The 24,670-nt window shown below is 51.3% G+C and overlaps 1 protein-coding gene across 2 annotated transcripts; it reads right to left on the reverse strand.

The window, feature by feature from the left end:
- Window positions 1-1,528: 1,528 nt before the first annotated feature.
- On the reverse strand, window positions 1,529-22,819 carry VPS33B (VPS33B late endosome and lysosome associated). Of its 2 annotated transcripts, XM_047736441.1 has the most exons (23): window positions 22,365-22,819; window positions 18,366-18,446; window positions 17,954-18,015; window positions 16,011-16,060; window positions 15,748-15,815; window positions 11,246-11,291; window positions 10,140-10,234; window positions 9,778-9,882; window positions 9,076-9,172; window positions 8,777-8,854; window positions 8,495-8,568; window positions 8,126-8,212; window positions 7,851-7,941; window positions 6,901-6,975; window positions 6,580-6,644; window positions 6,400-6,454; window positions 5,122-5,168; window positions 4,202-4,334; window positions 3,308-3,381; window positions 2,552-2,653; window positions 2,300-2,375; window positions 2,017-2,133; window positions 1,529-1,907 (listed from the first exon to the last, which is right to left on the reverse strand). In XM_047736441.1, exons 1-23 carry the CDS (start codon window positions 22,458-22,460, stop codon window positions 1,828-1,830), a joined length of 1,854 nt encoding a protein of 617 aa, XP_047592397.1. In that variant the 5' UTR covers window positions 22,461-22,819; the 3' UTR covers window positions 1,529-1,827. The 2 variants fall into 2 exon arrangements, with proteins under 2 accessions (XP_047592397.1, XP_047592398.1); XM_047736442.1 differs by lacking the exons at window positions 17,954-18,015; window positions 18,366-18,446 and having other exon boundaries at window positions 22,365-22,667.
- Between the last annotated feature and the right edge of the window lie 1,851 nt (window positions 22,820-24,670).

Genomic DNA, 24,670 nt, shown 5'->3' on the forward strand with positions numbered 1-24,670 from the left:
CACATATTCTTTATGCAGACTAACACCCCTGTCAGCGGTGTCTTTGATCCTGCACACTAGCTTAACATAAAAATTGTAACAAATTCTAGCTGGATACCTGAGGTATACATTTTCCTTAGAATACGCACTGATAACAGCACTCCTTTATGAAAGAATTGTTTTGATGATCCAACAACACAGATTTGGATCTTCTAGTAAGTGGCAGATAGGAAGCAGAGGGATTGGAAGGGACAGTCTTGCAAAAACCCAGGCAAAAAACAGGATCTCTGGCATGGGGATGGTGAGGAGAGGATGAGCCAGAGGCATGTAGAAATAAGGGGTAGTGGAACCAGCTGAATGTGGGGGATAAAAGAAAACATCTGAGGTCAAGTTTATAATTTCTTTCACACACAAGACTTGGGTAGATGATGAGGATGTCAATTACCGGAACACAGGAAGAGCAGATTGGGGGATTCAAAGTGAGGACAGGAAGTTCAGTTGGAGAGTTTATTTTAGACATGTCGAGTTTGAAGGGCCTGTGGAATGACCAAGTTGGAAATACCAGCGTGAAACTCAGCAGGAAGAGGAGAGCTTGGGATCTGGAAGCAGCTGACAACAAAGGACAGGGAGGGGACAGGCAGAGACAAGCAATCCAAGGAGACAGAAGCACAGCCCAGGAAACCATAGAAGAACAACAAAAGAGTGTCATGGAAGCTGAGCAGAAGAAAGGAAAAGCAGTTGTCAGGAAGGTCAAGTTAGAGGAGGACCAAAAAGAGACTGATGGATGTGGTTACAGTTCACAATTTTTAAAAGGTCAAGGGACAGAAAGGCCATCAAAATCAGCAACTGGGGTGGGGGAGGCCCTGGTGGCCTTTTTAGCAGCACTGTTAGCTGATGCCCGAGCCTGCTCTAACAGGACACAGTCCTTCATTCTGCAGTAAGAGACAACTGCTTAATACCACAGTGCCTCCTGAAGTTAAAACAGTAACAAACTCATCTTTTCTAAAGTATAATGAATCACGAGAGGCTCCTGGCTGGCTCAGTTGGTAGAGTGTATTACCACTGACCTCAGGGTCATGAGTTTCAGCCCCACATTGGGCAAAGGTTTACTTAAAAAAATGAAGTATGATGGGGGCGCCTGGGTGGCTCCGTGGGTTAAAGCCTCTGCCTGTGGCTCAGGTCATGATCCCAGGGTCCTGGGATCGAGTCCTACATTCAGCTCTCTGCTCAGCGGGGAGCCTGCTTCTTCCTCTCTCTCTCTCTGTCTGCCTCTCTGCCTGCTTGTGATCTCTGTCTGTCAAATAAATAAAATCTTTTTAATAAATAAATAAAGTATGATAAACTGCAGAATTTTAGAACCAGAAGGGTGCTTGCCAATCATCTCTCTAACCCATCCCCCTCGTTTGACGGTTGAGGAAACTCTGATACAGGGCAAGTTCCAGGAGAGAAGCAGACCAGGGCCAGACCTACTGTAGAGTCCAGACCACAGAACCCATGAAGCCCCCTGTGCTTCGCTAAGAAGACGGAAGAGCGTGTTGAGAACTGAACATGACACTGGAGAGTAGAGGTTTTATCGACAATGATACTCAGACAGGATTTAGCAAAAGATACCTCCTCCTCCTCTTGTCTTTTCAGCACAAGCTGTACTTCATACACAAAACAGAGACCTATCCTGGGGGCCAGAAGTGAGCGCTGTCCTCAGGTAACTTCTCTAAATCCGGAGTAAGTTCCGTGCTCCCGGCTCTCAGGAGGGTAGCTGGTGGACACTTGGTTAGCAGCTGGGACCACTTTCCTGCATCCCATCGGGAAACGTGTCCAGGGAAGACGTCGACACCAGGAGGGACAACGTTAGGCTTTTACCTCACTCATGGCTTCCATAAGGCGAGCGCTGTTCGTGACTGCCGTCGTCAGAAAAATGAACCTGTACCCTGTGGGGTCAAATGCGCCAACACTTGGGACCAGGAACAGATCAGAGGTCGAGAAGCCTTCTGGGCACCGGCCTCTGACCCCCAGGTTCCCCTTTCTGTTTTCTCTTACCTTTCTCCCTGCCCAGGAACCGGAGGGCCGAGATCTCCGAGAACGTGCAACCACCCAAGAACACCACCATGATGAGGCGCGAAGACTCGCTGGAAGCCTTGTCCTCCTTGGTCACATCTGCGGGGGTCGGGCCAGACTCAGCTCTTCCGTGGTGGCCGGCCCTGGGTGGCGCCCCCAGCAACACCCACCCCCACCCCCGCTGGCACCCCCAGCACCCCCTGCCCGCCCCTGGTGGCACCGCCAACAACCCCCCAACCTGCCCGCTGGGGCCAGCGCGGCGCACCTGTGAAGGCCAACTCATTGCAGTTGAGCAGCCGCACGACTTCGTCCAGCCCCTGCCAGCTCCGCCGCTCCAGCACCTGGGAGGCACGAGCACGGGGTGCCAGTCTGAGACCCCACCTGGCTGGGGAAGGGCAGGTCGCGGCAGCCAGACTGTCGCGATCTCTTGTTAGTTACTGGGGTGGCTAGAGGTCGGGACAGGCCAGGGACCAAGAGAAGGCAGAGGGCGACACGTGAACAGGTCGCTTCCTCTCACCTGCTCGATGAGTCGGCAGCTCAGGGGCACGTAAGCGCCACTGAAGACATACGCCATGTCCCGTGGCACTTTCAGATCATACTCGCCGTCCACGCGTGGGATCTAGAGGGCAAAGGGGGCTACGTGAGGCACGTGACAACTCATCTCTCCAGCCTCGTACTCGGTCAGAGAAAAGGACATTCCCCAAAGCAGGTTTGTTTCAGCTAAAAGGAAAACCGGCAAAAGCCCTTAAAAAAAAAAAAAAATCCATAACCAAAGATTAAAGCTTTTGTTCAATACCCACTGATTCTCGTGAAGGAGTTCCCCCGGCTCCCCACGAAGGGCTGGGAAGAACAATGCCCCGCTGGCGATCCCCCGGAGACAGGGACATGTCTGTCACTGATGAAGCACTCAGCCTCCCCTCTGACATTCGTGGGTGCTTCTTCCGGTTTAATAAGTGAATGAATCTTTGTCTCTTGCCTCATTATTAAATTAAGCTCATGCTGGGGCGCCTGGGTGGCTCAGTGGGTTAAAGCCTCTGCCTTCGGCTCAGGTCATGATCCCAGGGTCCTGGGATCGAGCCCCGCGTCGGGCTCTCTGCTCAGCAGGGAGCCTGCTTCCTCCTCTCTCTCTGCCTGCCTCTCTGCCTACCTGTGATCTCTGTCTGTCAAATAAATAAACAAAAATCTTAAAAACAAACAAACAGATGTTGGGGATTCAAAGCTCTCCACCAAGGACCGGACCCACGGCTTCCCCGTCCATCCTGAATCGACGTACCAAATTCAGCTTCTTGCTGATGGCACGGAAATTGCTCCTCTTGGCCAGAGAACTGAAGGCATCAGTAATCTTTCCTGGGAAGGAAATCTGTGCTGGATTTCACCGAAGATCGACGGATTCGTGACCCTGCCCCGGGGGACACCACTCAGGAAATGTCAAATAGTAGGACCTCCCAGGTAGCAAGACCGCTCACGTCTCAAGGCCCTCCTCAAAGCCGTTCACCTAAAATTCCCTGGAACTTGGGGCGCCTGGGTGGCTCAGTCGTTAAGCATCTACCTTTAGCTCAGGTCATGATCCCAGGATTCTGGGATCGAGCCCCGCATCGGGCTCCCTGTTTAGCGGGCAGCCTGCTTCTCCCTCTCCCACTCCCCTGCTTGTGTTCCCTCTCTCTTTCTCTGTCAAATTAATAAATACAATCTTTAAAATAAATAAAATAAAGTTCCCTGGACCTGATCAAGATACTTGCCACCCTCTGCCCCGCCACAGTCTTCCTACAGGGTACCAGTCATCCACTCCGTGCAACGGACAGAGCGACCCGAGCTCACTGAGGGGTGCCGGCCTTGGAGTCAGCTGACCTGGGCTCAGGTCTGACTGACTCACTGGGGGACCTTGAACACGTCCCTCAACCTCACTCAGCCTGTTTCCTTCTCTAGAAAATGGAGGCTATCAGCTTGCGTGCGTGACGATCAAGTAAGAAACCTGTATCTGCTGGTCTCAGCACATGGTAAGTTCAATAAAAGGGACGAGCCCCTGTCCGCAGAAGTAGGAGCAACGCCAGAAGAGTGACCGATCATCCTCCTTCCCCAGCTCATTTGCTCCCACCTGGGGTGCTCTGACGGCTGCAAGGAGAGGGGACCCCGGCCAGGGAAGGGGCTCCCTGGGCTCCCTGCTCACCTGCGGCCTTGTCCGTCACCAGCTTGCTCACTTTACTCTCCACAGCTGTGAGCGTGTCCCCCGGGGCCTGCTCCGTGAGGAGCCCCGCTCGCCGCAGGTTCGAGAAGGTAAGCAGGTGCTCAGGGCCATAGCTCTGAAGAAAATGCAATTCTGCCATTTACCGAGCATCGGCCCTGCCAAAGTCTAAGACTGTCAGGTGACATGGAGGTGAGGGACAGAAGGGCTATGCATTCGGGGCCCTAAAGAAATAACCAAACACCAGGGGCACCTGGGTGGCTCAGTTGGGTTAAGCCTCTGCCTTCGGCTCAGGTCATGATCTCAGGGTCCTGGCATCGAGCCCCACATCAGGCTCTCTGCTTGGTGGGGAGCCTGCTTCCCCCCCACCTCTCTGCCTGCCTCTCTGCCTACTTGTGATCTCTCTCTCTGTCAAATAAATAAGTAAAATCTTTAAAAAAAAAGAAAAGAAAAGAAAAGAAATTAATAACCAAGCACCAACCAAAGGATGGGGGAAAAGCACGGAACGATGAGAGGAGAAAGCCGCTGATGTAAGGGTGCTGGGGAGGGCTTCTCAGATAAGGTAAGACGAGAAGACCCAGAAAAAAAGCTGTATCACCCCCATATAAGATGCTAAAGATAAGGAGCGCCCTGGGGTGAGAACTCAGCACCCGGTCCACGGCTCAGTGGCCCCAGCTCTCCCAGCACTGGCCACCCAGGCAGGGAGTGGGGGAGACAAGGGCAGTGGGAGGGTCTCCGTGTGCTGAGAGGCTGACTATCCTGACACACTCTAAGAGGGAGGCCAGACTGGGAACAAAATGGGGATGCAGGCAGGAAAGGGGCCATTTCTTCTGCCTCTTCCAGAAGTGTCTGATGATGACCGCCCTCCACCCAGTTCCCTCCAGAGCCCATTCTCCTGGCCTCACCTGCAGATACTGTGTTTTCAGAGATCGGTAATCCTTGGGAATCAAACCTGAGGGTCCAGAAGATAAGACAGGTTCGCGAGAACACCAGCTGAGGTGTCCCAAAATCGACAGCCATACCCACCCACCCACCCTCTTATTCCCCAAACAACCTTTATCAGGAGGAAGGATTCAGTAAATGTTAACCTTGCATCCAGCCAGTTGATTCTAAACTGACTCCTAAACTTAAGCTTGCTTATCAGCGGGGATGGCGGCGGGACTGGGCAGGAGGAAGGGAAACGGACTTAGGTGCCTTCGTTCCTGGCTTGGGGCCAACACTCCTGCACCCTGCTTTACAAGCTACCGAGGAACAGGACAAGTGTTCGGACGAGGTCAAAAGTGTGGTCTGAGGGGCGCCTGGGTGGCTCCGTGGGTTAAGCATCTGCCTTTGGCTCGGGTCATGATCTCGGGGTCCTGGGATCGAGCCCCGCATCGGGCTCTCTGCTCAGCGGGGAGCCTACTTCTCCCTCTCACTCTGCCTGCCTCTCTGCCTACTTGTGATCTCTCTCTCTCTCTCTCTCTTTGTCAAATAAATAAATAAATAAATAAAATCTTAAAAAAGAAAAAAAAAAGTGCAGTCTGAGGTGCCGTCCTCCAGTGAGGTACGAAGAATGGGCTTGCAAGTCAGGGTCGTGAGCAAGTCATGGGGACAAACGGCACAGGGAGTACAGCCGACGGTATTGTACGGGCTGGCTGGTGGGGAGCCCAGCCCAATGTACATACCTGTCCCATCCCCATGCCACATAGCTGAAACTAATATGCACCATCACGTGTCAACTCTACTTCCAATTAAAAAAAAAAGATGAAAGTGTTGCATGAACAGGTTAAAAGTTATGCCATAAGAGGTCACAGAATCTGAGCTTTTGTAAATGTTTATGAAATTGTTTGGCTGTCCCCTTTTCCTGGACTGTCTCTTTATTATGAAAGATCGTGGAAGGTAGCCGGCCAGACAGGACAGAGAGAGAAATGCCACTCTGAGCTGTGCCCCGTGGTCCTAAGATGTGACAGCACTTGTTCCGGGGGCCCTGGGTGTGGTCTTGCTCAGGGTCGGGACACTAAATGACTCCAGGCCCCTGGAGATGTCTCACTCCAAACAAAGACTACTTTATCTTACAGGGAAAGAATCCATGAAATTACTGGGAAATGTTCTGTCTGCTGGGATATTTTCTGTGTCATTCAGTGATGTCTTCCATCCCTAAGGCACAGTTTTTCAGTCTGGCGTCTTTGGTTGCAGGGGCTCACCGTTCTCAGTGATGGACAAAAGGCACATGAGGCGAAGGCTTTCTATAGGTGACACCTGCACGGGAAGAGAGTCCTGGAGAGTTCAAGTTCCATGACACATGTTCTTCTCTCCTCTTCCTTCTGCTGGAGACCAAGCCCGCTGTGATACAACTTTCCCAGCAACCCCGGCCACCTGCTCACCTGCCGGTCTATGTGTTCTTCGATGTAGCTGGTGCTCTCCCGGATGTTGAAGCCCTCCAGCAGCGCTGCGAGAAGCAGAGGAGAGCCCGTTACAGGGGGAGCCGCTCAGCTGTTGCCATCTGTGCTAATGGGTGTCTGTCTCCCGATCTTTCTCCATCCTTTTGGGGGTGGGGGTAAGGGACCCCCTGGACTTCTAGCAGGAACCAGCATTCCACCCAGCCAGCATTAGCTGGAAAGAGCCAGAGAACATCTTTGCCGGGTGGGACGGTGCTGGGAGCAGGGGAAGCATCAGAAGGAGCCAAGCACAGCCCCCACCGTTACCATGTTCAGTCTTGATGAGCTCCTGGAAGTCCTGCTTGGTCTTCTTCTTCATGATGGATTCACAGGCCCCGATATCTGCAGACAGGACAAAAAGCAAGCTGACATATTCCCAGTTCTAAAAGGACATGCCAGGGCACCTGGGTGGCTCAGCGGGTTAAAGCCTCTGCCTTCAGCTCAGGTCATGATCCCACGGTCCTGGGATCGAGCCCCACATGGGGCTCTCCGCTCAGCAGGGAGCCTGCTTTCCCCCCTCTCTGCCTGCCTCTCTGCCTACTTGTGATCTCTGTCAAATAAATAAGTAAAATCTTTTTAAAAAAAATTAATTAAAAAATAAATAAATAAAACAACATGCCTTGGGGTGTCTGGGTGGCTTAGTCAGTTAAGCGTCTGCCTTTGGCTGGGATCATGATCCCAAGGTCCTGGGATAGAGCCCGACATCAGGCTCCCTGCCCAGCGGGAAGCCTGCTTCTCTCCCAGTCCCCCTGCTTGTGTTCTCTCTCTCGCTGTGTGTGTCTCTCTGTGAAATAAATAAATCTTTTTAAAAAATTAAATAAATAAATAAATAAATAAGAGGCTGCGCCTTTATTGTCCAGAAGAATAAAATCTTTTTTTTTTTTTTTAAGATTTTATTCATTTATTTGACAGACAGAAAGAGAGAACATGAGTTGGGGGAGGAGCAGAGGGAGAGGGAGCACACTGCCCGCTGAGCCGGAAACCGCATGCGGGGTCAATCCCAGGACCCTGGGATTATGACCTGAGCTGAAAGCAGACCCTTAACCGAGGGGAGCCATGCAGGCACCCCGGAACAAAAATTTCTTAAGGCAAAATGCAGAAGTACATCTTTCCATTTTAAACAAAACAAGATCATTATTTCCTGGGGGGAACACAGACTTCCCCCCAGGGCAGATCTCCTCTGTAGCCGCCCCTCGCCACCCCGCCCCGAAACCTACGGACACTCAGCAGGCGGTGCTCCTGTTTCAGTCCCTTGAGCTCCTGGGACACGAAGTTCTTCATCTGCTTGATGTCCATGCCCCTCCGGCGCTGCGGGAAGTCTCCATAAGGTCAGCCTCTCCCTGCCTTCAGCCGTGAGCAGCCTCCACCCCCTGCCCCGCCCCCAACTCCTAGAGAAAAGCCAGGGGCTGTCGTCAAATCAGAAGGGAGCCAAAGGGCAGCAGCCTTGGGAAACTGGGGACACAAAGAGAAGACCCCCGGCTTGGAGCCTCACATCATACTGAGCTTGCAAGTTCCGGGCCTTCTGGCTCAAAAAGCCGAAGACGTTGGAGAAGTGCTCGTTACGAATCTCACTAAACACCTGCAAGGGGAAGCAGACAGCGACGACTTACCAGAGAGAACGCTAACTGGTCCCCCCGCCCCCAGTAGTGTAATGGGGGCACAAGAGGAGTGCCCGGCTGTTCCAGCAAAAGCACAGAGAGCAACGTGCTGCTGTCACCAATGTCAGGCCCCAGCTATCATGCTCCGGGGTTCGCTCTTACTTGGAGGGGGAGCCCCCTCCCCCAGGCTCAGCCTCCCCTCCCAGAGTCTGGCCCAGAGTGGCCCAAGGGCGATCCACCAGCCGGCACACCTGTACCCTCACCTTGTCCTCAGCATTGAGTAGAACCTTTAAGCTCCTGTCAGAGGATGTGACTTCTGGGCCAAAGTCCACACTCCCTTTAAGAGCAGAGGGAGCGGCTATAAGGACCTCCAGGGAGGGCTTCCCTCCCCTCCCCTTTCCTGAACTGCCACTCCGAGTCCCCCAAACTATCTGGAATCCAGCAGTCTGTTCAGAGTCCGAGGCTCTCCCACAAGCCCTGCCCCCTGCGAGAGCCCCTCGGGAGCTGAGGACCCCCCACCCCCACCTTGCCAAGATGCCACTTACCACACTTGACACGGAAGGTGTCATCCACCAGACCCTCGTAGACCACCTGGGAGCAGAGTGCCGTCACAAAGTCCACGTCTGAAAACGAGATCCCGGCCGTGAGGGTCCTCCCCGACCTACGTGGCTACCCAGTTCACTCAGTGTCAGCTCACGGGCCTCCCCAGGGCCCAAGGGCTGTGCTTCCCTGTCAACGCTGCCGTTCACAGCCCCAACCCGAGGATCTGAACTGGGCTGCCACATGGGCCGGATCCCCATGTCTTCAAGGATCCAGAGATGACAGGAGCGCTAGCATCCTTTACCTCTGTCTAGGAGGAAGACATGTCCAATCTCTGGCCTTCGGCCCTTGGTCTCGCCATCCTCCTCCTCCTCTAGTTTTCTCCATAGTTCGTATGACATCTGCGGGGACCAAGACATTCTCAGTCTCGTATCAGGTCCCTGCTGCAGCCCACCCCTACCGAAGCCACCTCTTTTCCACGTGACACCTCTCCTTGCCCCCGAGAGGGGAGCGAATTATTAACACCACTACCCACAGCACTCCCATCTGCGCCCACCCCTCCCAGCCTCTCCTTGCCGACGAAGGACTCTCTCTGCCCCCAAAGACAAGACTTAGGAGTGCTATCCCAGAGGTCCTGGCTCTTGCCTTTCTGTCCGTCACACAAGCCCCCCCCCCCTCTGAGGAACTCTTCTGAACAATACAAGCAAGCTAGGGGTGCCTGGGTGGCTCAGTGGGTTAAAGCCTCTGCCTTCGGCTCGGATCTTGATCCTAGGGTCCTGGGATTGAGCCCCGCATCAGGCTGTCTGCTCAGCGGGGAGCCTGCTTCTCCTCTCTCTCTGCCTGCCTCTCTGCCTACTTGTGATCTCTGTCTGTCAAATAAATAAATAAAATCTTAAAAAAAAAAAAAAAAAAGAAGCTAAAGAATATAGCTCTTAGCACAGATGCCCCGCTGGGCAGAGGACAGGTACAACAGGGCCATCAGGACCACAGCACCGCGCGTGCCCACCTTGGTGCAGCGGCCAATTCCATAGCAGTTGGGGAAAGGCCCGTAGAGGGTGCTGAGAAGGTGCAAGGCCTGTGCCACAGTGTTGATCCAGCGCTGGTCTCCTTCCTGCAGGAACCACATGGGCCGAAGAGATACGGCTCAGCCCAACAGACACATCTGGAAGGGGGCAAGCCCGAGCAGCCCAGGGCGGGAAGGCGAGGCGTGGGGACTACCCAAAAGGAATTCAGCCATTCAGTCTGCAAAACGCTCTTCCTCATAATAAGTTATAGGACTTACAGGGGGGTACGTCCATGTTTCTAGCCCACTGGACCCTACGTGTGTCCCCACCTGTCTATGCCAAGACTCAGGGACCCTTCACTTACCAGGAAGTAGTCCCTGAAAAATTCTGGGAGCTCCATGCTCAACAGATCCACGTCAAGAGGCAGCAAAGAAAAGGCCCACTCGTCACAGCTCACGTCTGCGGGAACAGAGCACGTCAGCCTCCCCTCAGAAGGCGCCGGGCTCCACACTGAGAGAGAAGGTCTGCCATGGTGACACAGGAAGGTGACGCAGGCCTGCCACACGCCCAGCCCCAGAACACTCAAAGACAAGTGACAGTCTGTGCCTAAGAGGAGTTCACAGTCGGGAAACAAAAGGAGGTGGGCACACCACAGCCTGTCACGCCATGTGAAGAGGCTGTTTTCACTCGAGGGCCGACCGGAAGTGCTGAGGAAACATTTGCTGGTTGGCAAATACTGACAGAAAGCCATCGATGTGCAGGCACCAGGACGAGCCCTGGGGGTGCGGGAGTGGAACGGACACGCTCCCCATCTTCTGCGAGAGAATGCCACTCTAGGGAGAGAGATGTCCACCAGACACAGCTCATTACAGCTGCGCCCCAAAGAAGAACAGCGATCCAGAAGCACAAACACCCCAGGGATCCAACCTCAGCTACGTGGGGCATATGAAAAGTAGAGGAATAAAGGAAAGACTTCCCTAAAGCAGCAACATTTACACTTAGAATTTGAGTAAGGTTGGGTATGGGAAAAAAAAAAAAAAGCTGAGGGTGGAGAATGTTCTAGGCCACAGGAAAAGCAAGTGGAAGAACCCATGGCTGGAGAGTGGAGAGTCAGGAGGGAACTGTACAAGGTGAGGCTGAGGGGTCAGGCAAGGGCCAAGTGCAGAAGGCCACCGAAGATTCTGGCACCAGGCTGGGATCTGAAGCAGGGAGCACAGTGCTCAGGTCAGTGTGGCAGGCAGAATGGAGGGAGAGAAGGCATACTTTTCCTTTGTGGAAGTCTCAGAAAGGGAGGAATGGCGGCACCTGGCACCCCCTTCAGCCTTTTCCTTGAGGGCCCAGTCCTGCTCTCCATGGTCAAGAAGAGCCCCTCTGCCCAGGCCAACAGGCAGACACGAGGGGCCCAGTGTTATTTCCTTCCTTTCGTCCCACATGTTCCCCCTGTCTCCACTCACAGCCGCCTCCTCTCACCTCCGTAGACTCCCTCTTCCTCCAGCACCATCTCACACGCGTGAAACTGGAAGACAAGAGGGAGGGGTTGGTGACCACCTTCTTCTCTGTTCTTTCCATCTGTCTGGTGTCCCTCCGCGGTCACTGCTGAGAACAGCACCTACTGAACCCAGTGACACCTACTGAATCCCACGACAAGGGAGCGTGGACTTTTAGGGACAATAGGAAGGACCACTGGGACCATCTAGCCCAGGGCTTTGTTTCCCTGCTTTATTTATGCATTAATCTGCTTTATTTATGCATTAATCCATTGCTCTTTTCTCCCTGCGAGACTGGAAAGCTCCACAAAGGAGAAGGCATTTCGGCATCACCGAAGGCTGCGTCCCACAGACAGACATGGAGGGAGGGCATGAGCGCACCTCAGAGACAGGGGAAGCGAGGCAGGTGGCCGGAAAAGAGCGGAGGTGCGGAGGGAGGCTAGGGTAGGGCATGCCCAAGGGACGCCTGGAGTCACTGAGAGGTCCGGAGAGCCAGCCTGGGGATCCCTGGCACAGGGTATTTAAAGTAGGTGGTTTGTCCAAGAGAAAAGGACACAGAGAGGGCGCCTGGGTGGCTCAGTGGGTTGAGGCCTCTGCCTTTGGCTCCGGTCATGATCTCAGGGTCCTGGGATCGAGCCCTGCATCGGGCTCCCTGCTCAGTGGGCAGCCTGCTTCCCCCCACCGCCCCGCCTGCCTCTCTGCCTACTTGTGATCTCACTCTCTCTGTCAAATAAATAAATATTAAAAAAAAAAAAAAAAGAACACAGAGGACATGAGCGCTAAGGACAGGATTCTAGGGAACATCACAATTCAACGGGCGCACAGGGCAACACCTGATGAAGACGGAAAGATGACACGGAGGTGGAAACGGGGACTCAGCCCTTCAAAAGGCAGCAAAGGTCAGTGTCAGGAAGAATGGGCAACAGTGTCAAATGCCAAGGACATTAAGTAGGACGAGTAGGAACCAGGCATCACCGAGTTTGACAACCGAGCCCTGCAGGGGACTCGATTTAAAGGCGAAGGCAGCGGTGAGGACGCAGGAGGAGTGGCAGCGAGAACTCTGGACACAACAGAAGGGAGAGCCCCTGACCGCGAGAAGACATGAAGGGGAGAACTGCTTAGAAGGGGTAGACATGGGGCACCCAGGTGGCTCAGTCGGCTAAGTGTCTGACTTTGGCTCAAGTCCTCATCCCAGGGTCCTGAGATTGAGTCCCACATCAGGCTCTCTGCTCAGTGGGGAGTCTGCTTCTGCTTCTCCCTCTCCCTCTGTCCCTGGCCCCTGCTCCTGCACTCTCTCTCAAATAAATAAAGAAATCTTTAAAAAAATAAAAAAATTTTTAAAAAAGGAGAGCTAGACATGGTTGAAGACAAAGCAAAGCGGTAGAGAAGGAACGCAGACATGGGGCCAGGGACACGCAAACCGGTGGACCGGGAAGGGGAAGAGGCCGGGGTCACTTCCTCCTTTGAGCCAAGTGGGAAGAAGGCGAAATACTTGGGAGGCAATGAGGAAGGAAGCAGGAGCACTCCCGTCTGGTAATGACGGTGACAACTGATGTGCATTAAACATCTGACACCTGCTGGGCATCGCTGTTAGTATCTTGTAAGGATCACCTCCCGTGGGCCTCCTGATGACTCCGCGAGATGTGGAAGATTCATGCTTCGGGCTCCCGATTTCCTTTACACAGAAGAATCCAATTCATCCCTAACTCATTTCTTTTTTTGTCTCTTTTTTTTTAAGTGGGCTCTACTCCAGGCTCGAACTCACAAGCCTGAGATGAAGGGTCACGTGCTCTAGGTCAGCCAGGGGCCCCGTCCCTCACTCAGTTCTGTCAGTGAAACTAAAACTGTGCGTCCACTTTTAGTGCTAAATTAGGAATTCCGGAGCCCAGACTGTAAACTGCCAATCTCCATAATTAACAAAAGGAGTCTCAGGAAGACAGATTCCCTCTTCCCTAAATTACTGAGGGAGACTGTCTGTGATATAAAATTTGGTCAAAGAATCTAACTAGATAAGGTGTGAGATAGAGAAAATTCATCAAAATATCAATTTTGTTATTCTGTGCAATAGGGAGGCTTGTAGGATTATTTGAAACTGTTACCACCTTGTTCTATTCCCTATTTAAACAAATCTCTCCTTGGAAGTATAATTTGAAAAAAAGGGGATTTTATAAGACTCCAAAAATGAATTCATTGCCACAGTTCCCTTAATAACATTTAAAAGTAACCTGTAAGTCCGACTCGTTATCTTAATAATCTCTTGCCCTGGGGGGACACCTGGTTGGCTCCGACGGTTAAGCCTCTACCTTCTGCTCAGGTCATAATCCCAGGGTCCTGGGATTGAGCCCCATGCTGGGCTCCCTGCTCAGTGGGGAGCCTGCTTCCCCCTCTCCCTTTGCCCCTCCCCTGCTTGTGCTCTCTCCCTCTGTCTCTCTCAAATAAACAAATAAAATCTTGAAAAAATACAAATAATAATTTCTTGCCCTGGTAATGACGTTGTACTTGATACACTTGTATTTCCCAACAGGAAAACTAGCCACAAGATTGTGCTATGAATCTTCCAATGATCTTCAAGAGAAGATCACTTACTCTTTCTTCTTATTCCTTTCATGTGATGAGAAAACAACATAAGCCTATAATTTCACTAGGTTTCCTAACAAACACTGAAAGTCATGTAAAAGAGGGAACTCCTTGCTATTTGCCACCACATGGATGGAGCTAGAAAGTATAACACTAAGGGAAGTAAGTCAGAAAAAGACAAATACCACATGATTTCACTCATACGTGGAATTTAAGAAAAAAAACAAATGTACCGAGAAAAAAAGGCAAACCAAAAGTCAGACTCTTAACTAGAGAGAACAAATCGATGGTCATCAGAGGGGCGGTGAGCGAGGGGATGGGAGGAATGGGGGCGGGGGATCGAGACTGCACTTACCGTGCTGACCACTGAGTAATGCACTGAATCGCTGAATCCTATACTGTATTGTATACGTCAAACTAACATAACGCTGTGTGTTAACTATATTGGAATTAAAATAGAAAGTAAAATAAAATGTTCAGCCCTGTTATGTTTAAAAACATAAAAGGTAAGTACTACTATCAACTCCATTTTACAGATGAGCAAGCTGAGACCCAGACAGAGCAGTCACGTAAGTCACGTAAGCTGTCCAAGATCCCGCAGGTAGCAAGTGCCAGAGCCAGGATTCACACACAGTTTGGCTTCAGTGTCTCGGACGGAGCCACTGCTTCTACCTTCTCTAGAGTTTTTTGGAGTAGACTGAAAAAAGAATCAATCCCCGTCCTTTGAACTTGAATTTCTATCTGCTCTCCATGCGGCGTGCACTCCCTGGGGCAGCTTTACGGGCGCTGGGCAGGCCGTGGGCGTAAGGCCGAGCGGGGTCACAGCTCTCACCTTGCTGACATGGGGGTGAGAGCAGAGCCTGATGCATCAGGGAACGGAGATGCCGTGGTCACCGGACACTACAGCCTCGGAGCAAAAGTAGACAGAAGAGACCTGTAGCTCACGGCGTGACTGTGGGCTTCACTCCCCTCGGAGGCTCAAAGTTGGGGTGCGGTAAGATGGTCTCTCAGCTCCTTTTTCTTTCTTTTTTTTTTCTTTTTTTTTCTTTTTTTTTTTTTTTAAGATTTTATTTATTTATTTGACAGAGAGAAATCACAAGTAGGCAGAGAGGCAGGCAGAGAGAGAGAGGAGGAAGCAGACTCCCTGCTGAGCAGAAAGCCCGATATGGGGCTCGAACCCAGGACCTGGGATCATGACCTGAGCCGAAGGCAGTGGCTTAACCCACTGAGCCACCCAGGCGCCCCTCCTTTTTCTTTCTTAAATATTTTATTTATTTATTTATTTGACAGAGACAGAGATCACAAACAGGCAGAGCGGCAAGCAAAGACAGAAGGAAGCAGGCTCCCTGCTGAGCAGGGAGCCTGATTCAGGGCTTGATCCCAAGACCCTGAGATCATGACCTAGGCTGAAGGCAGACGCTTAACCCACTGAGCCACTCAGGTGCCCTCTCAGCTTCTTTCTTGTGTAAGAAAAGGCCTTTCCAGAGGACACTGCTATCGTTCTAGTCACCCAGGGGCAGCCGGCCACACGTCTTGCGTGAGCATGGACAAGTACAGATTTATTGTACTGATTGTTAAAGAGATAAACGGACAGCAAATTTCTGAAATGCCATAACACAGTGCACGTCACTACACAAAAGTCTGAGTTAGAAGGGATACACAGCAGCTTCTGCTTCAAAAGAAGAAGTCGACACAGAGGCCACCTCTCACAGTTCCACGCTAACTGGCGCAGTTTGAAGACAGAGCCTCGGCTAAACCATCACGGCAGTGTTAATGACTAGACTGTGACAGGTGTTTTGTTCTGTCACACACAACTGGCTTTGGGGGAGACACAGCTATTGGCCCCCTGTCCCTTCCCAGCCTTCCGTCCTGATCGACCTTCTCCTCCTCCCACCAACCCACACTCACCTTCTGAGGGCTGAAGATCACTTTGTATTTTCGAGTTCGGCCAGCCAATTTGTCAGCACTGACAAGACCTACAGACAGAAGGAAAGCAGCCCAGAAAGCCACGGGCCATCTATTAGACGCAAAGCAAGGAAGCAGACATCCCCTCCAAGGGGCATGGCCCATTCAGACCACCTCTTCTCATCAAAGGTCCTTATGGCCCGGGTCCTCCATCTTGGCTACCCTCCCCTGGGTCTTAGGTACCTGTGGCTTCATCGCATACTCACTGGCAACGTATCGCATGTTCTTGATGCGGGGCCGGACCAAGAAGCACAATCTGCAGGCGAGAGAGTTAAAAAACAAAAAAACAAAAAAACCTCAGTGAAGGGGCACCTGGGTGGCTCAGTGGGTTGAGCCTCTGCCTTCGGCTCAGGTCATGATCTCAGGGTCCTGGGATCGAGCCCCGCATCGGGCTCTCTGCTCAGTGGGGAGCCTGCTTCCCTTCCCTTCTCTCTGCCTGCCTCTCTGCCTACTTGTGATCTCTGTCTGTCAAATAAATAAATAAAATCTTTTTTTTTTTAAAGATTTTATTTATTTATTTGACAGAGAGAGAGAGAGATCATAGGTAGGCAGAGAGGCAGGCAGAGAGAGGGGGGAAATCACCTTTTATGTGATAAAACCCCCTTCCGTACCCCAGGCACCCAGGCACGGCAGCTGCTTACTGGCCCGTGGCGGCCCCGGGACCTCCTGCTCTCACGTAATTTACAATCTACTGGGCAAAGTCGGATACACACGCATGAAGTATACGGATAATCCAGCGCTAGAAACAATCCAAGAAAGTATATAAAATGGTGTTTTTCCAGTGGGGGGGGTTCATGGAGGTACTCTCCATGTATCCAAGAGAATTTTTTCCTCTAAGGGAGCATGAACATTACTGCAGGTTGAAAAATATAAAAGATAAAAGCGAAGGCCAGACACGGGCTGTCTGTGACTATGTGCCAAGTGACCAGGACAAACACTAAACACCATGGAAATCCAGGGAAGGAGGAAAGCACCCTGGACCGGAATGGCAACACAGGGCTTCAGGGAGGAGGCGGGGCTGGGCTCAGGAGGCCGGGCGTTTCTCGCAGGAGCAGCGAGGACAGGAGAGGACGGCAGGCAGAGGGAATGGGGTGGCCAGAGGTTGAAAGCATGTGCACACAGCTGGGGCATGAGACAGTGTGAGTGAGGGCGCCCGGCTGGCTTGGTCAGTGAAGTAAGTGACTCTTTTCTTTCTTTTCTTTTTTTTTTTTTAAGATTTTATTTATTTATTTGACAGAGATCACAAGTAGGCAGAGAGGCAGGCAGAGAGAGAGAAAGGGAAGCAAGCTCCCTGCTGAGCAGAGAGCCCGATTCGAGGCTCGATCCCAGGACCTTGGGATCATGACCTGAGCCGAAGGGAGAGGCTTTAACCCACTGAGCCACCCCATGTGCCCCGGCGTAAGTGACTCTTGATCTCAGGGTCAGGAGTTCGAGCTCCACACTGGGTATAGATATTACTTAAATAAATAAAACATTAAAAAGGAAGAAAAAGAAGAAGAGGAGGAGGAGGAAGAGGAAGAAGAAGAAGAAAGAAAATAAAAAGAAAGTGTGTGTTGGGCAGAGGCTTGAGGGGACACGTGACAAACCGCTCTTGAAAGGCAGGGTGACCCTTGCTGCAGGCAGCCTTGGTATCTGTGATGAGCGATCTGGACTTTAGTCAGTAAGTAAGAGAAGCCCTGAAGGTTCTTGAGAAGGGCATAATAAAAATATTTTTCAAAGATTAATCAATCTGGGACACCTGGTTGGCTCAGTCGTTAGGCGTCTGCCTTCGGCTCAGGTCATGATCCTGGGCTCCTGGGATCGAGCCCCCCATAGGGCTCCCTGCTCAGCAGGAAGCCTGCTTCTCCCTCTCCCACTCCCCCTGCTTGTGTTCCCTCTCTTGCTGTGTCTCTGTCAAATAAATAAATAAAATCTTAAAAAAAAAAAGAAAAAAGCTTAATCAATCTGGCTAGAGATGGTAGACCGGGTTAGAGAGAGAAGAGGACGGGGAGGGAGAAAGTGCGGAAGGGAGAACAGGTAAGAGGGCACAGCATAACCCAGGTGTGAACTTGCGAAAGTGGAGGGAGGTGAACCACATCACAAACATGACAGGAGGAAGAGGTGTGGGGACCCCTCTGGCCTGGACCCAGAGGCTCTCCCAGACACTCACTGTTCACTGGAGCTGACGGCTGGCTTGTTCTCTACCTTATACAGCTTGTCGACTTCGTGCTGCTGCAGAGGGAACCCAACAAGACAATGCACGTAAGTGCCTGGAAACCCAAAGCAGGACACAAAGAGGACTTCTGGAAGGGCTCCTCTTCGTGCTTCTTCTGGGAATCAAAGTGCACCCCGACCACCATCTCGCCGAACTTCCCTCAAACCGTCAACAGGAAAATAGCCCAAAACCAAACAATTCAAAACCAACCCGAACAACAGCACCGATCCCCCTTTGCCCACCCAGTTCAGCTACTGCATTTTCCCTGAAAGGGCAGCCGTTCGTTAGTAATTTGCACTGTTCATTAAGAGAAAAACTGCTTCATGAGAAGAGAGGGGCCCGAGTCCACTGGGAGAAAGGGTAGTACCTTCAGGATAGAGACGTTGGCGATCCGATCCAAGGGGCTCATGAGATCGGCCTCAATGAACAAGTCCTTTTTTCCTGGAAGCTGAAGAACACGGTACCTTGGGTCACTCACAGGTGACACACGCTCCCTTAGCTGACAGCTCGTCTAGCCATCCACTTAGCAAGAGCAGACTCGGCCAGAAGTGCACTGGGCATCATACCATCTACCCCAGTGTCTCATTTATCAACTGTATCCACAGCGGTCCTTTCTTCAAATATTTGCCTAGTTTGTCTTCCTATTTTCTGGACCAGTGGAAAGCTCTTTCACCTTCTCGAAGGTTAAGTCCTCCTCACTTGACCCTCCTGCTTGCCCGTGACCTCATTCGGCATCACTGCCCTGTTCTCCACTCTGCCTCCCAATAACCCGGATCGCCCACTGAACAGAGCCAAACCAAAGCCCCACTTAGTATCCGGCAACCCCTCAACTAACTGCCGTCTCTTTTCAAGTATGTTTTTTCTTCTACTTGTAAAAATAACCCACATTCAGTGCAGAAAGCTGAGCCCAGAACAGTCCGAACCCACCCACCCACTCTCCCTTCCAAATCTCTGCCATCTGATTCCTGCATCCCTTCGGAGGCTGCTGTCTCGTGAGTCCAGGGGAAGGAGGGGTCCCACTGAGTGGCAGGGAGAGGGAAGTCATCAGAAGTTTTGCTCTGTCCTAGACCTCGACAGGGGGGTCGGGTGTCGGCAGGGATAGAAGACGGCAATCCAGCAAAGGCTGGGGCAAGAGAGCAGGCTGAATGGCAAGGACAGAACAAGCAGTTTGGTTCGGCTGATGCATAAGAGAAGTGCAGGGCAGTGGCATGGAGGATTTTGCCCCCCCGGGAGGGGGGAGAAGAACATCTGGCAGCATCTGGCAACATTTTTGGTTATCGGACTGGGGGCAAGGGGTTTGACTGCCATCTACTGGGTAGAGGTTAGAAATGCAGCGAAATATCCTGCAAGGCAGGGACAGACAGTCCCACAGTCCCACAGCAAAGCATCAACGGACCCCAAATGTCAAGGGACCCAAGGCAGGAAAATCTTGATGTAGGGGAATAAATGGTGGGATACAGGATTGAGACAGTCGACCGGAACTGGAGCGTGGAGCACCCCAACATCGGGTCACGGAGTCTGGAGTCGATCCTCTATGAACAAGGGAACAGAAAGCTTTTGCGCCTTGAAGCATCCACTCAGCTGGAAACTTCAGCTGGGTAACTGGGCATGCACTGTGGGTACAGTGGATTGGAGGCTGAGAAACTGGGGCAGGGAGTCCACTTCTGTGGTTAGTGCAACAGTCCAAGCAGCCAAGCATGAAGCAAAGAACGAGGACCCGACTGAAGGTGGTGGTGCCGAAAACAAAAACGCATTAAGGATACACGCGATGTGTGAGAGAATGTTTTAAATGACTGAAAGAAATTGACAGTGTTAACAGCGCTTGCACCTGTTTGTTGGAGGTGAATTTTTTTCTCTACTTTCCCTTATCTTCTACCATCTCTATAATGCCTGTTATTGTATAATCTCTAAAGTCGGGGATGAGGAAATATTCTTGGGACTCAGGGACCGGTTCAGTTAAACATGAGAGCGGAAGGAGAGTCAAAGACGATTCTGAGGCTGGAGCCGGAACAGCAGCGCTCGTTCAACAAGAATTTAGTCAGAAGAAGTCAGTTTGGGGGCGCCTGGGTGGCTCAGTGGGTTAAAACCTCTGCCTTCGGGGGCACCTGGGTGGCTCAGCGGGTTAAGCCTCTGCCTTCGGCTCAGGTCATGATCTCAGGGTCCTGGGATCGAGCCCCGCATCGGGCTCTCTGCTCGGCAGGGAGCCTGCTTCCCCCTCTCTCTCTACCTGCCTCTCTGCCTACTTGTGATCTGGCTCTCTCTCTGTCAAATAAATAAATAAAAATCTTAAAAAAAAAAAAAGAAAGAAAAGGTCAGTTTGAAGAGCAAATTATTATAGGAATCCTGCACCAGCCACAGCGAGTCAGCCTTGGGGGCAGCCCCTCCCGAGCTCCAGGTTCAAGTGCCTACCCTTGGCCTCATTTACTCTTTTCATGGGCTTCTCACCTATAAGAGGCTTTAACCAGCGTCTCTTTTCAATTCCTCACTCGTCTCAGCATCTTTCACTTGCCAATCGCTGTGCTACCACTGTGGGGCATATAGATGAGATATAAAATTTGGTCCCAGATCCCCTGAGGTTCTCTGAGGTTCTGTCAAGCCCCCATCCTCATCCCAACTGCAGCTCCATGTTTCTGTCTGCTGGATGTTACAAGAGTGATTTCCTCCTCAGGGACGCCTGGGTGGCTCAGTCGGTTAAGCGGCTGCCTTCACCTCAGGTCATGATCCCAGAATCCTGGGATCGAGTCCCGCATCGGGCTCCTTGCTCCTTTCTCCCTCTGCCTCTGCCTGCCACTTTGCCTGCCTGTACTCTCTCTGTCTCTCCTACAAATAAATACATAAAATCTAAAAAAAAAAAAGTGATTTCCTCCTCGCATCTTCACTTCACCCTTTTCAAACCCAAACTAATCAGCCCGTTCCTCTAATTCTTTTTTTTTTTCAATTCAGTGTTCATATGAAAAATATTTATTAAACACATGCTATGTGCCTGGCCCTACGCCAGGTACTCCCTGAGTACACACTGCTGAACATAACAGACATGTTCCCTGTCCTCGGGGACCTTCTAATCTAGTAGGGATCGTGGACATTAACCAAGTCAGTATACATACAAGATGTTACAACTACAGCAACAGCATTATTTTCCTATTAACACAAGATAAAGACCTCAAACCCAGCTCTGCTTCTCTCTCTACAATCAGTAAATCTTCGAGTCTTCTTTCACTACGACTTCCCTTCGTTCCCACTGTCACTAATTTTGCCTGATCTGTGGTACCCTAACTAGCATGCTTGATCCCCATTTACCCCACTCCACACATGGCTATCAGAATCATATTCATTTTTCTTTAAAGATTTTATTTATTTATGGGGCGCCTGGGTGGCTCAGTGGGTTAAGCCGCTGCCTTCGGCTCAGGTCATGATCTCAGAGTCCTGGGATCAAGCCCCGCATCGGGCTCTCTGCTCAGCAGGGAGCCTGCTTCCTCCTCTCTCTCTGCCTGCCTCTCTGCCTGCTTGTGATCTCTCTGTCAAATAAATAAATAAAATCTTAAAAAAAAAAAAAGATTTTATTTATTTACTTGAAAGAGAGTTCAAGCCAGGGGAAGGGGCAGAGGGAGAGGGAGAAGCAGGTTCCCCACTGAGCAGGGAGCCCAACTCAGGGCTCGATCCCAGGACTCCAGGATCATGACCTGAGCTGAAGGTATAGCAGCTTAACTGACTGAGCCACCCAGGCGCCCCCAGAATCATCTTCAAGTATTGCTTCACCCCTTAAGTGGGGAAAGAAAATCTTCAGTGGCTGCCTAATGCCTACTGCGTAACTTCTGATTGCTGTCTTCCCTGTATGTGCCTTCTTCCCTGGTTCCTCAACTTTGCTTCTACCAACCAGTCCATCTGCCTGCTCCATCTCCAAGGAAAATACACTGGTTCTTTCACAAACAGCTCCTTAAAATTCCTAGATCACTCCAGCTAGAAATGACTGCTTATTCTAAACGCTTCCAGTGCCCTATCAGCCATGTACCACACGATACTCTGTGTGGGGTAATCTGTGTTTCAGAGGCTCCTACTGGAGCAGATCCTTAAGGACAATGATGTCTTAACCATCTTTCCATCCCCAGTGATGCGGGGCACGACTGGTGTCTCCCTTGCCTGTACCAAAGAGAAGTGACTTCCTTAACTCTCTGCCAGGTCCCAAGCAGCTCTTACTGTCCTCTGGTTTTCCTTCCTAAATGCTTCCTTTTGGACCTGCCCCAGAAGCTCCAAGGACAATACCAAGGGCCTGGAACAAGATCAAGGGGACTCCGCAAGGAAGAACTATGCGTCCAGTGAGTGCTAAACTGTAGGTGCAGAAAAAGCCCCAGGCGTGGCGGGCACTGACCTGCTCCAGCAGATAGATGAGCTGGTCCCGAGCCAGCCTCTTGAGCATGGAGAAGTCAGGCAGCTCTGGGGCGTCCGGCCGATGGGGGAAAGCCATGGCAGCGTGCACCGGAGCAGCGGTGTGGAAGAAGGGCGACGCCCTCCGCTCAGAGAAGGTCGGCAGGAGCCCGGGGTAAGCGCAGGGCGGCTCTCCTGCAGGCCTGGGCACGGTTCGAAAGAGCCCCCGAAGGGGCCCTCGCTCCTGCGCGCGAATGAATGGCCACCTCTCGGTCGGGCAGCCGCGGCCTCGGAGGACCTTCGTCCAGATCAGCAGCCGCGGGACCGACCCGCCCCTCCCTGGTCCACTCCTCTAGCAGCCAGAATCCCTGTCTACACCCACAGATTTTGCGGCGTGCAGAGAAAACCCCACCTCCTGCCGGAGAGACAAGCGACTTCCTAGAGCTCCCGGAAGTCCCGTGCGCTCGACCCGCGCTCAGCCTGCCGGGACGGGGACGGCGCCCGGGAAGGGACGTTTAAAAACGGAAGGCAAAGGGTCAACGTTCTAGTGTCCTACCTGGGCGGTGTGGAGCGGTCCCATCATCGCTGATTTTTAAGCGTACACCCAATTCTCCTAGCTCGCGAGGGTTGGGCACTTTTGCTACATTTTCAGAACTTCGTAAAATGGGCGAGACGCACTCGGGATCCGGAGGGCACTGATCCCTGGGGACCTTGGCTGTCAGTCAAAGCTACCCCCACAGAATTAGCTGCCTTGCAGGAGGCAAGACGCGGAGGGGTGGGACACCGCGAGGGGAAGAAGGGGAAGGCGTGAAGATCCAGTGGAAGCTAAGCCCCGCCAGCTATCACCTTTGGATTTAGGAGTTTTGACTCAATATCGTTCGTGAGGAAATGGACGAACTGTGGCATTTTCATGTAATAAAAATAACTGAATACCTGAAAGAACCCAGATACAGAGTGGCATCTTTATGATGCCATTTAGATACGGTTCTAGAACAGGGAAAACTAATCGGTGGTGGAAAAAAAAATTTCAGGAAGTGATTGACTTTGGGGTAAGAATTGACTGGGAAGAGAAACAGGCAGTTTTCAGGGCTGATGGTAATGATCTAGATTCACCTTGTTGTTTGTTTTTGTTTTTGTTTTTTAAGCCATTATAAGGGATAGATCCGCTGACAATACCTAAACTCACTAATCCATACTAACATCACATCGTCTTCTCCTTGTGAGATGTATAGGAAGTACAAAGCTTCACTGATTGTCAAAAATTGAACCGGAGCAAATAAAAAGATGTAAATACCAGTTGATAGGAAATATGGAGGGTAGTAGGAACATGACAATAAATAAACATCACAGGGATGAAATCTGCTATATCCAAAATACAGGAAATAGGGATACCCGGATGGCTCAGTCGGTTAGCATCCGGCTCTTCATTTCAGCTCAGGTTATGATCACAGCGTGGTCACATCTGGCTCCATGCCGGCCATGGAGTCTGCTTAATTAAGATTCTCTCTCCCTCTGCCCCTCCACCCTCTCGCATTCGCTGTCTCTCAATAAATAGATAAATAAATATATTTTAAGAATACAGGAAATGTATGGGTCAGAAAACCTGTAAAATAGGGGAATACGGGCACCCGGGTGGCTCAGTGGGTTAAAGCCTCCTTCGGCTCAGGTCACGATCCCAGGGTCCTGGGATCGAACCCCGCATCAGGTTCTCTGCTCAGCGGGGAGCCTGCTTCCCTCTCTCTCTGCCTGCCTCTCTGCCTGCTTGTGATCTGTCAAATAAATAAAATCTTAAAAAAAAAAAAAGGGGGGGGGAGTAACGTAGAAAGGGAAACGACTTTGGAATTTTAGACACTTCTAAGACGTAGCTACATCATGCAATGTTGCAATGTGTGGACCTTGTTTGGATCCTAATTCCAAGAAATCAACCACAAAATTAATTTATGAAACAGTAAGAGAGTAACTATCAGGATATTAGCTGCTAATAATTACTAAAACTTTTAAGGTATAGTCATGGCTTATGATCTATGTTAAAAAGAGTTTGGGGGGCACTGGGATGGTTCAGTCAGTGGGTCATCTGACTCTTGATTTTGGCTTAGGTCATGGTCTTGCTGTTGTGGAAATGAGCCCCATGCCAGGTTCTGCTCGCATGGAGTCTGCTTGTCCCTCCTCTGCTCCTCCCCCCACTCTCTCACACACTCGCACTCTAAAAAATAAATAAAATCTTTAAAAAAAAGAAAAAGGAGTTTGGGGTGCCTGGCTGGCTCAGTCAGAAAAGCATGTAACTTTTTTTTTTTTTTTAAGATTCTATTT

Source organism: Lutra lutra, chromosome 7, assembly GCF_902655055.1.
Source record: "Lutra lutra chromosome 7, mLutLut1.2, whole genome shotgun sequence".
NCBI classification, from domain to species: domain Eukaryota; kingdom Metazoa; phylum Chordata; class Mammalia; order Carnivora; family Mustelidae; genus Lutra; species Lutra lutra.